A 13,226-nucleotide genomic window follows, 5' to 3' on the forward strand; every position below is an offset into this window, starting at 1 on the left:
AAGGAAACTGCACTGAAAAGCTTAATGTCAGGTCGAGGAATCTGGACATGTGAATGTGCACTGTAAACTGAATTATGCATTGTAATATGGTTCACGAAATCTCGATGCTCTTGGAGTATCCTCTGATGTTTTGTTTCTTTTATGGCAAAATGTAAGATCTTTAAATGTCTTACACATATCAACATATGGGCTTCGTACGTCATCATAGCTGTGCAAGAACGGTGACGCCTGTTATCTGGCGCTCTCTGGCAACTGCTGAAACTGATTTCTTAAATCACAGAGTTTTTGACTCTCATTTAAAAATCAACTCTTTGAGGACGAACTATTTAGAAGAATTTCGAGCCCAGATAATTACATTTGTGTGATGTATCTTAAAGTGTAACACGTGCAAAAGAGATCAACATTATATGTGAAAACTTAGCTTCTCTTGGAGCTTCTTAATCTATAGGCAGTGGAAAGCGGGTGTGGTAATTATGATGATAATCAGTCGCACTCCTGTCACTTACTATGAATACTTTTACTCTTGCAGTGTATACACAACGCGTGTAGCATAGAGTGTGTACTACAGAGAACTGATCTGGTAAAGACACAGTTGTTCTCGCTGCCGTAGGGTAGCAATATTATTGTGGGGTTAGCCAGTGGTTCTATGACCCCACAAATCTTAGAGACCAGTATTATATGTGAAAACTTTGCTTTTCTTGTAGCAACACTGTGTATATTAATTTAAACCATTAACTTTCCCTATTTGTGTGTTCGTGCCACTTAACAACAATGTTCCTGTTGGCTAGCTGACTACATCACGTGTTCTATGCTCTGAATATCCACTGTCGTCGGATGGCTAGATCATGTGACGTGAGCTTACAAAAGCACATCGCAATCTCGATTTCAAGACTTCAGAAAGTAACATGCAGTGTTTGGTGGAATTCACTTTTATACTTTCATAATACGAAAATATGCAGTGTACATGTTGGTACACATCAAAGATTTTTTTCCCCCCTCCTGACTTTCGTTCTCTATAGTGCCGAGAAATTCTATGCCAGTGTATAAAACCATAGCCATTCAAAGGATTTATAACTTTTACAGTTCTGAGGGAAAGTATACTGCCACTTAACATGGAAAAAGTGTATTTTACCTGGGAGAAAATTTATTTTTAACCGGAAAATCCGAGAAAAATCCGGGAATTTTTTTTCCTTGTCCACGTGTACACCCTGATAAAATATATATAATACAGGAACATTTACGACTGATAAATGCCTGAACACTAATTTTCAGATTCTGACCTTGGATACAGTAGTACCTGTTAAATAATAATTTATGCAAATCTCATAGGCCAGTATGAGGGTTGACCATATGCCATGAAATAACAATGGCACAAAGTGTCAGACATTATGATGATTTCAGTGTCAAGATCATATCTTCACTGATATCCTCTGGACACAAGAGACAGTCAGAATTGAAACTCAAGGACTTATGGGTAGGGGATGGAGGGTGCTTCGGATGGAGGTTTTTTGGGAGAGAGGGAGGGACAGGGTGGGCAGGAGTGTGTTGCAAGTAAGTGTGGTTCAGCAAGCAATTAAACTAAGCACTTTTAAGATATCTTGTCTTCTGGAACTGCAATCTCTTTATATGGAGCTAAAGAAGGCAAGGAGCAAAGACAAAACTATTGGAGACTGTTAACATGATGTCTAATGAGAAGTAAGCTTAGACAAAAGTTCATTCCTTTTGATAGTTGATTTCACTCACTGCTATGTATCTCATTTAATCCACTATTATGAATAAGGTACTCCCTCACAGTGCATATCTTTGTAGTATTTGTAGCACACTGACTGTTGTAAATGAACATTTCATAATATTAAGCAGGAAATAATTCTTGAAATTTTGTGGAGAAATACTTGTGTCATAGTTGACACTTTTCTTTACTGGCTGCAATTTTAAATTAGTCAAATCATTCAAGAGAATTCCTGATTTTTAAAAATCTATAATAATTTATAACTCTACTCACCAAATGGAGGCTGCATTGAATGACAGTGAGACACATTTCATAATAACAATAGTAGCATCTTATTCAACAGAAAATCAAATCTGTGACATGATGTGCTGAAAAGGTTCTCATGCAAGTGCTCTGGAAAATTACATGTAGATCATTTGATCAGAGCTGTGACAATTAGTTCTGGCATTTGATTTGACTAGATTTGATTTGATTTTTATTGTTCTGAGAAATCTGTTTGTGTTATTACAGAAGGGTATGTAACAAGTCACAATTACAATTTGTATAAATGTTGTAATTAACTCATAATAAGGAAAGACAATTTACATTTGTAAAGAGAAGTAAATCTGCTAAAAGCTTGTGGTATTTAGAAAAACATTCAACTTGCTTAATTTAGACTCATAGTAATAAAAACAGTTACATCTGTAGAATGAACTAAATCAGCTATACACTTCTGGTACATAATAAAATATTTAACTTGATTATTTGAGACTGGCATTCATAATTTCTTCTGCTGTATGGAACCACTTCTTCCAAAGCTGTATTTTTACTTTTTCATTGAATCTTCTCTGTTTGACTTTAAGCTTTTGGGTAGCTTGCTATATAGAACTAATGTGTGCCTTATACTGCTGTGTCCTTTAAATAGATTTTGACATAACTGGAATGATGTTTTTTATGGTGTTGGATACAGTATATACAAAAAAGTGGTGTAGATTCTTGTAAATGTGTGTATAAATAGACAACACTTGCAGGATATTGGGTTCCAGATATAGATGTTTAGCAGTGAAGAAGCGAGACATTTATTTCATTATCTTGACTATCCTCTTCTGCATATTAAATATCTCTCCATGTGAGACAACCAAAAATGGAATGGAATGCATGAGTACTGGGTATACAAGTTCAAAGTGTTCACACTTTAGTGTTTCATTATCACAGCCTCTACTACTCAGAATATTAAATGTATAGCATGAACTCCTTAGCCTATGTACTAATTTTTCTTATGTATGTCCTGCCTTAGAATGTCATTTATCCAGATTGCTAGGAACTTTGTGGTTACCTCCTGGTCTGCATGCACATTTTCAAATTGACATTATCTGTCTCTCATGAACCTGTATATGATGAGTGAACACTTTTATACAAGGTTTTGTCTATGTTTAGTAACAGTTTTTTATGTTTAACAATTTCCTGGCTTGGAGTTTGTATCAGAAATTGTGTTATAGGGTTCATTATCACAGTGATTTGAATTTTGGTGTCATCAGCAGACATTACTGGTAGACTTTTCTCTATGCTTTGGGGCAGATCATTGGTAAATGTAATAGAAGGTGGTGGACCAGGTGTGGAATATTCAGGAATACCTTGTCTCATGTCTTGCTCCTTTGGCTGTATGGTTTCCAAATTTTTTGAAGTACTTACAACTCTTTTATCTCAGTCTTAGAGATGACATTTCAACCAGTTATTGTATTTTCCCCTAATTCCATACTGTAGCAGCTTCTTCACGAATAATTCAAAACTGATCAGATCTAGTGACTTTTTGATATCAAGGAATACTTCTGTTGTATGCTTTCTGTCACAGAGCATACTATAACCTTAATTTAGAAATGAAATATAGGGCTCCATTAATTGATCTCTTTTTCAAAACCCAAACTGGTGAAGAGTCAATATGTACTTGTTTTCCATGAACTTCATCACACAGGTTTACATTGCTGTCTCAAGAACCTAGGATATACTTGGTAGGATAAAGAAAATCTGGAGACTACTTAAGACAGGATCAACTGTTAAAATGTACTTGATAATGGGAAACTATTTTATGTAAAATGTGACATTCTTCAAATAGTAAAGAAAGGTATAAATATGACAAAATTTAAAATGTTGGAAATCAATGATTTTATGATGCAGAATGCTAACATAATATTAAATGAACATACACAATTTATTTTTTCATTGTCTCTTAAATTAAGTTTTATTTATTAATATATGAAGGAACTGTATAAAGGCAACAGAAAAATCTGTTTTTAAATGTTAACAATTTCTTTTGGTATGAAATCATACTTCTGTATAGCAGTGTACTGTGCTTGAATGTTAGGAGCTATCCCCTTGAGGAATATGTCTTGTGTTTGCTCTCAGTCAGTGCTAACCTCCTTAGCTTTAAAGGGAAGAAGAGGGACACCTTTATAATGACCAGTTCATTATTTGTTTTACATTCTACATAAATATGAATGACCCTTTATGATCTGTCATATACCCACTGTTTGAAGTTAAAATGATCGACACAGACATAATTTGAGACGTAGGATCTATTAAGGGTTTTATAATTTTCCAAGGGATTAAACTACTGCATACACTTAATATACAAATGAAGTTTCAGGTAGTCACCCTGAAAAATATAATATACTGTAATTAGAATATTTATAAGTGGTTACTGTATGAGTTTCAGTCTCAAGCTTAAAATTATTATTAGTAGATTATCAATGTATATCAGTATATTTTATACCAAGACTGAAAACAGTTTTCTTGATATAAGTATCATTTGAAGTTTTGTTTTCAATCTTCTGACATTTGTAGTGGATGGTATGATAATAGTATACATACAGATTTAGATTTCTAGGCATTTTTTTAAAGAAGAATAGAAATTTCAGACTTTCATGTAAAGACAAACCAGAAATTCTTTAAAAACAGAATGATTGTTTGTGTATCCCATTCAAATTACAGTTTATTTTGTATCTTTTGATTTTTTTGCATGAGCAGTGAAGCTGATCCACTGTCTGGATGGTGGAAAGATGAGGAATGGAGAAGTGATGTGCGGTATGCAGCAATGATAACTCACATAATTTCCAACTTTCAAATCAAAGTAATTGATGAACTGAAATTACCACTCTCATTCATTAGCAATGATAATGGCTTTCTGAGTTCACAGCCTCATAGTTTCACTCAACGCAGTTTGTTGGCAAGGTATGGATGTTTTATCTATATTTCCTAAGTTTTGTTTTATTAATGTAAATAGTTTTCCTATTCTAATAATGAAGCAAAAGCAAAACATAAACTAGACAGGTGAAAAGTGTCTAAATAAAATTACTGAAAAATACTTTTGTGTGCAGTATTTTTTATGATCTTATGTTCCAAAATGATCATACTTTTATGATAATTTTTGTTCCACTTACAGACACAAGTAGGGTGGTCTATAATATGAAGTATTTTTTGTTACAGAACTGCATATAATCAACTACCAAAAATGATGTAATATGTTATTCTTAAGTTAATTTGGACATTACATTTTGAAACATTTGAAATGAAGAAAGGCTTAATTAAATCCCTCATTCATTGATTAAAATATGACTCTTAGTAGGATTAATTGGATCATACATGCTGAAAACTTTTGTTTACATGTGATAAACATGAAAATAACAAAGAAAGGAATTTTACGATCAACACAATATTAGTGCCCTGAATATACAGTGAAGTGAAACAAGCACTGTATCTTGAGTGAGATACAGAGGCGAGTAAGTGTGCCGGGACTTACCCCAGTTCACTGCTGGTAGCACCACATCATCTTAATGTGTCCGTGTGTAGCGCACAACTATTGCACCATAATTAAAAGTAAAATTAAAAGTCAAAATTTTATATTCAAACTTTGTCAATATATATTTTATTGTAATAACATTTTAAATATCAAGCTAATAAAGCTAGACAGCCAGAATTTGGTCAGAATGTGCCTATGGAGGTCATAAATAAGTGGTGCAAGTTTCAAAGCAAAGGAATTAAAATTACAGCCAGGATCCCCATTTTTAAGAAAAATTGAAGGCACTAAATATTAGCCTTAGAAACGTAAAAATTTGTTTTATGCTTCAGTTCAATCCAAAAATAATAACTAAGAGACCATGTTAAACCACCTCTTATAGTTATAGAGTAATTTAAGGAAAACAAAACTTGTAACTAAAATACACCCATTTTTAGTAGATTAATTACCTGTAATTTTAATGATATAAAATTTTGGTTACAGCCCATGATAAAATAATAGAGCTATAACAAATTTTAGACTCATAGTATTAATAACAGCCAACACAAGATCTATTAAAGTTATAGATCAGAGGTAACTATCTACCATTAGTTCCACTGTAAAAATTCTAGAAGGCAAAGTTTTTATTCAAGCAGGCTGAAACTTTTTCTGTGATTTCAACCATGTTACCAGAAGACATGTAAAAATTAAGAAGATTCTAAATTAAATCATAAATTTGTTATTAAAGATTACGTGTCCGAGAAAGCAGTTGTTCAGAGGCTGCTGCTGCGTGCATAAGGCAGATGACATCAGATATTCCCTCAGCCATCCACTGCATCACATATACGAGGGCGGTTCAGAAAGTAACCTCCGATTGGTCACAGTGCGGGTTGTGGGGTGAGTAGCGACGCCATCTGTGCGTTCACGCACTCAACAGGTCAGTCGGCATCAAGCTGTGGTCGAGTGAACGTCGTACCTGCGCTAGTTTAGTTTTTGTGGCAGTTTGAAATGTGTGCTGCAATAGAAAACCCACCAAATGTGAAGTGCGTGCTGTCATAAGGTTTTTTACAGCCAAAGGATATTCGGCAGCAGCTATTCATCGTGAGCTTTGTGCCGTGTACGGACCAAGAGTTATGAGTGAAGGAGTTGTCCGTGAATGGGTACGTTTATTTAAAAGTGGACGAGAAAACGTTCATGATGAAGAGAGGAGTGGTAGACCATCATTGGTGACTGACGAACTCGTTCAGACAGTTGATGCAAAAGTTCGTGAAAATCGACGTTTCTCAATGTCGGAGTTGTCTACTGGTTTTCCACAGATTTCTAAGACTCTCTTGTACGAGATAGTGACAGCAAGATTGGGTTACCGTAAGTTCTGTGCACGATGGGTGCCCAAAATTCTTACCGACCACCACAAAACTCAAAAAATGGCCTCTGCATTAGACTTTCTGTCACGTTATGAGGACGAAGGAGAACCATTGTTAAACAGAATCGTGACCGGTGACGAAACCTGGATTAAGTACGTGAACCCTGAGACAAAAGAACAATCAAAGATGTGGGCACATTCAAATTCGCCTACCAAACCAAGAAAAGCCTCGCAAGATTTTTCTGCCAGAAAACTGATGGCAACGGTGTTTTGGGATGCCAAAGGGGTGTTGTTGGTTGAATTGATGGAACGTGGTACGACCATTAATCAAGACGTGTACTGTGAAACAATAAAAAAGTTACGACGGGCTATACAGAACAAACGCCGTGGTATGCTGACTTCCGTTATCGTTTTTTTGCACGATAACGCCCGTCCTCACTCTGCTCGCAGAACAACGACCCTTCTTGAGTCCTTCAAGTGGAACATTATCAACCATCCACCTTACAGCCCAGACCTGGCGCCAAGTGATTATCACCTCTTCATGGATTTGAAGAAATGGCTCGGGTCACAGCGGTTTGATGACGACGAAGAGCTCAAAGATGCGGTCACAGGCTGGCTCCAGGCACAAGCGGGTGATTTTTATGCAGAAGGAATTTCAAAGCTTGTGAAGAGATACGATAAGTGCCTCAATCGCTATGGAGACTATGTAGAAAAATAGTGCAAAGATGTAGTTGTAAGATGTATATATTAAAATATTTTTATTTAACTTGGTGTATTTTTTTAAATCAACCGGAGGTTACTTTCTGAACGGCCCTCGTATAAATACAGCTCAAGAGGCAGGCAAAAGGTTCATTTTGGACTCAGCCACTGTAAGAATCGTGTCTGTTAAATGTCGGATTGCACTTTGCCTCGCATGATGTTAGAGAAGGACTGTGATAAAATGCGTATTTTCTGTAATAACTCATAGTGAACTCATGAGGACTGTACACCATCCTGGATTGTTTAGATTTCACTAAAGTAACTGTTCATGTGCCATCTGTGATAATTATAAATCTATGTGGCAAGTGGTGAATATTATTTCCACATTTGTGGCGAGCATTTATTTCAAACGCTTATTTAAGTATTGTTAGTCAGGGTGAAAGACAATGTGGTAGGAATGTACCATAGAAGTCACCTCTGAACTGCTAGTTATGCTGTTTAGAATATAGAGATTTACTGTCATTTGAACGTAGTGATTTTCAAAGTGTTGTGCGTGAAATACTTTACTCAATATATGTTTGAACTAGAACTTCATACCTTCATTTATAATCATAGTGCTGATCCCCGCTAAGTAGAAAGAGAATAGAAACATTTCTTTCAGCGGGCTGGATCAAAATGTGGCCGAGCAGACTGGAAACTAAGGTCAGTATGCTCTCCATTGCTTTCTGGCTGACCACAAAAATAGTTGCCAGACTCGTGAGAAAGACGGCAAAGACAGAAATAAACAAACATCATCACATTAAACCTGCTGCCCCACAACAGAGCCTGTGGTAGGGCACTAAGGGGTATGAACAGCATCAGATGTTGAGTGATCACTGTGAAGGACATGAAGATGCCACATACTCATGTGAGACAGTGTTATCAGCATCAGTCAGAGTTTGAAAGGATCTCTATTTGGCTGCTGGATTAAATCATGCACTTGTGGTGGGATTCAGATGTGACAGTGGCCTGATGTTGGACTGCATGGAAACACGAGGGCAGGCACACTCTTTGTCAAGGTCCCAGTCAACCACCACATTCCCTACTACAATCCCTACTGTCATTCACCTTTCTTATAACAATGCTTAAATGCTTACTCCATTCCATGTCACTTTACACCTAGATATTTAATCAATGTGGTACTGTCAAGCAGCACACTACTAATACTGTATTCAAATATTATGAGATTGTTTTTCCCATTCATCTGCATGAACTTACATTTTTCTACATTTAGAGCTAGCTGCCATTCATCACTCCAGCTACAAATTTTGCCTAAGTCATCTTGTGTCCTCTAGAAACTCAACAACAACACCTTCCCACACATCACAGCATCATCAGCAAACAGCTGCAGATTGCCAGTCATCCTATCCTCCAGATCATTTACGTGTAACAGCCGTCCTATCAAAGTTCCCTAGGACATTCTGGATTACACCCTTGCCATCGAGTACATTGTACCGGGTTCTCTTACTTAAGAAGTAAGGGGCCAATGCCATAGAATACACTTTGTGAAATTGAATTGGGATTTAATCTTGGACACAACATCTAAAACTTTAGCTTTCCTTTTGCTGACTTCTACTGCCACACCAGACTGGTCAGTGAGTGACTGGATAGAAGCCTTAGACTCAATCAGAGATTTTATATGTCTCGTGTTCTCAGTGAGATCTTTTGCTAAGATATAACAGTAGTACTTGTATGTTTTGTGAATCAATCTTATTACGGATGCATGAATCTGTACTAAATTTATCCTGTTGTCATTTCAATGATGTCTTTTGAACTGAGAGTGCAACAGCTTTTGCATCCTCAGGATTTTCTGAATTTCATTGTTTAACCATGTGGATATTTTCCACCCATAATACTTTTATTCTGCACTTAGCTCCAGAGCAGTATTTCCTTTTAAACTCTGCATATAATTCCTCTATGTCCATCATATTGTAACTTAATGATGTCAGCTAATTGTCTTAAGTTGGATGCTAACGTCTGCTTATCTTCTCTTTCTAAGAGAAATACTTTCCCACCCTTCTTGATTGATTTTTAACTTTAGGAACCATAGTCACTGTGATGACATCATGGTCACTAATCCCTGTCTTTACACTGATGCTGCCGATAAGATCTTACCTGACATCTTGGATATTCTGGAATCCAGCCGGAAGTTCGCATCGTTCTTGCACGATATTTCAACAGCATGCCTCGCTGTCTTCTTCAGGTGCTACCTTAGACAGGTAGCACCTGAAGAAGACAGCGAGGCATGCTGTTGAAATATCGTGTGAGAAAGACGCGAACATCCGGCTGGATTCCTGAATATCCAAGATGTCAACAGATCGCCGGGAAAGGATGGAGAATTACACAAGATCTTACCTGTTTGTAGCTACAAGGTCTAAAATATCTCCATTGTGAGTGGTCTCTGAACTAGCTGCTCAAGACAGTTTTCCTTACAAATCAAAAATAGTTTTGTACTGTGATCCCTTGTCACAAATTCAATGACTGAATTATGCTGATAGGGAAAGAAGGCAAAAGTTACACAGTCAGTAAATAAGATAATGAAGATTGTTTTCTGTAGTTATAGTGCAATTTATTGATGAATTTTAAGGAATAAAATAGCAAGAAGTTGGTCAAATATTATAAATACATCATTGTGCTACTTTGTGTTGCCATAAAACAGAAGAGATACACAAACTTTCAAGTTTCGGGTGAAAGAAAAAAATCAAGTAATATGGTGAACCTGTAACTTTCCTTTCTTTAGGAACAAGACCAATTGCAACTATCTTGTCTTCACCTTGCAACAGTCACCTGAATGTAAGTAGACTTAGAATTTGGTTTGAACAGTCTATTTCTAAAGACTATCACAGAAATTCCGATATTGCTAAACCATGACAGGTTCTGCTGCACCAAATATTTAGAAGTAAATCAGAAAAAATGATTTTGCATTTTGAATACCACCAGTATAAGTAAAACATTAGAAATATATTACATATGCCTTAAAAGATCCATGCCTTATACCCCCTGCATGTATCTTCTATTAGAATGTTTTTGTAAATGGAAATCTCAATATAAAGATTTCAGATGAGTGCAACTACACCTCCTCACCAGCAATTCTTCCAGAAACCTGTGTATGCAGTTATGGGACTCTTATCCCTGCTTGGAAAGGCTGAAATGAGATCTAGGTTGTTAGAACCAGACAAAAAGTAAGTAAGTAATTAAGTTATTTCTTCTTTTCTTGTGAACGTTCTAACTGCTTGTTAAGTTCTAGTATCACATTTTTTGCCAAGAAACTCTTTGTCTCTTAGGAATAATGCTAAATATTTTCTCAGAAGCCCACTCATCATGGGGATAAATTAGATCCCAAGGCAGTTGGTGTCCCTAGCATCAGTGAACTTTAGGTATTTGTAGCAACAATACTTGTATGAATATAAGAACAAAGGACAACTAAAACATCTGAAAAGATTTACATGTTCCATAAGCAGGATAAAGAGGGAGCCATATTGTTTCACAAAGAGAAAATAAGTATGTATTTATCTCTGAAAAGGACCATCTAGAAGAAATGTGTCTCAAGGTTAAAAGAATGATTGACAAGCACTGGATAGATATGAACATAGCAGAACAGTACACTGTGGTGTCACCACCAGACACCACACTTGCTAGGTGGTAGCTTTGAAATCGGCCGCGGTCCGCTAGTATACGTCGGACCCGCGTGTCGCCACTATCAGTGATTGCAGACTGAGCGCCGCCACGCGGCAGGTCTGGAGAGACTTACTAGCACTCGCCCCAGTTGTACAGCCGATGTTGCTAGCCATGGTTCACTGAGAATTACGCTCTCAATTGCCGAGACGATAGTTAGCATAGCCTTCAGCCAAGTCAATTGCTACGACCTAGCAAGGCGCCATTTATCCTTTGCTATGTATCTAATGAAGCATGTACAGTAACAAGACCAATGTTCACCAGTTGTGGATTAAAGCTAAGTATTTCAGCAGCTACGTACTTTTCTTTATAGCATTCATTACGAATCCTGTTTCAGACCTCACGCCAGCCTGCGTGAGTTTAAGCGCGTGCCTTTCAGTTACCCGTCACTGTGGACTGGCTGTCTTGTCAGTCCACTACATACACAATAGGTGTGAAACAAATCAAGGGGCTATAGACCCAGAGATGCTACATGAAAGATGTTTAGCTGTCAAAAGAGTAATGGGCAAAGCCTTCAGTAACTACCATAGAAGAAATTTGTAAAGAAATAGTGATTACTGTATCATAAATGTAATACAAAGCTTACCTTTGACCTCCTGGACTCACCTCACACCATAGAGGTTAGTACTATAGAGTACTCTTAAGTAGTTCAGACGTGCATTACACTTCATCCTTTTCAGGTGGCTGATAGTGTGTTTAGCAGACACAAGGCTTTATAGCTTAAGTGACTCTTCATCCAATCCAGATAATGACAGCTGTATGAGACCCGGAAAAAATAGTGTAAGACCCAAAGAAACAACCCCTTGGATGAAAAAATTAAAATCCTAGTAATTAAATGTTGAAGTATTCACAGCAGAATCCCATAGTTCAAAACAGCCCTGAAAAGCAGTGGAGCTGATATACTACATCTACATCTCCATCTCCATCTACATCTACATACATACTCCGCAATCCACCATACGGTGCGTGGCGGAAGGTACCTCATACCACAATTAGCATCTTCTCTCCCTGTTCCACTCACAAACAGAACGAGGGAAAAATGACTGCCTATATGCCTCTGTACAAGCCCTAATATACAGGTGTCACCTGCGCTTTTTCCCAGTTGCTTAGGACTTGATGTCGGGCAAGAGATTCACGATAAATGCAAGCTAAGTAAGGAGCCAATGCAGTAGAGTACTCTCTGTAAAACCGAATTGGAATCCCATCAGGACCTGGTGATTTATTTATTTTCAACCCATTCAGCTGCTTCACAACCACAGGGATATCTACCACTGTGTCCTCCATACGGAAAACCATACAAGACTCAAACGGCGATATGCTTGTACGATACTCCTGCTTGAAAGATTTCACAACTGCTAAATTTAAAATTTCATCTTTCGTTTTGCTGTCTTCCGTTGCCAGGCCATACTGATCAGTGAGTGACTGGATGGAAGCCTTTGACCCGCTTACTGATTTTATGTAAGACCAGAATTTCCTTGGGTTTTCAGCAAGATCTTTGCTAACGTATGATGGTGGTAGTGGTTGTATGCTTTGCGCATCGCTCTTTTAACAGCAGCATGGATCTCTACTAACTTTTGCCTGTCCTCATTCTCCTGATCTTTCTTGTAGTGCGAGTGAAACTGTCTTTGCTTCCTGAGCATTCTCCGAATTGCACTGTTAAACCACGGTGGGTCTTTTCCGTTCGTAACCCACTTATTCAGCACATACTTGTCCAGTGTGTAATTTACAATGTGTTTAAAATTAGCCCATAATTCTTCCACATCCATCGTACCAGAAGTAAATGAAGTCAATTCATTTACTAAGTGGGATGCTAACAACTGCTTATCTGCTCTTTCTAGTAAGAATACTCTCCTAGCCTTCTTGACCGACTTTTTAACTTTCTTAACCATAGTTGTAATAACAACATCATGATCACTAATCTCTGTCTCAACACTGACACCATCGATGCGGTCTGGTCTGTTCGTGGTTAC

General features: G+C 37.2%; 1 protein-coding gene across 6 annotated transcripts in view; it reads left to right on the plus strand.

The window, feature by feature from the left end:
- LOC124796248 (alpha-L-iduronidase) overlaps positions 1-13,226 on the plus strand; it is a 232,588-nt gene that overhangs the window by 129,152 nt on the left and 90,210 nt on the right. For all 6 annotated transcript variants that reach the window (XM_047260344.1, XM_047260348.1, XM_047260349.1 and 3 more), the window contains exons 8-9: positions 4,733-4,936; positions 10,635-10,763. In XM_047260344.1, the coding sequence (XP_047116300.1) occupies positions 4,733-4,936; positions 10,635-10,763 (333 nt within the window). The remainder of the gene's footprint in view (positions 1-4,732; positions 4,937-10,634; positions 10,764-13,226) is intronic.

This window comes from Schistocerca piceifrons, chromosome 4 (genome assembly GCF_021461385.2).
Source record: "Schistocerca piceifrons isolate TAMUIC-IGC-003096 chromosome 4, iqSchPice1.1, whole genome shotgun sequence".
Lineage (NCBI taxonomy): Eukaryota > Metazoa > Arthropoda > Insecta > Orthoptera > Acrididae > Schistocerca > Schistocerca piceifrons.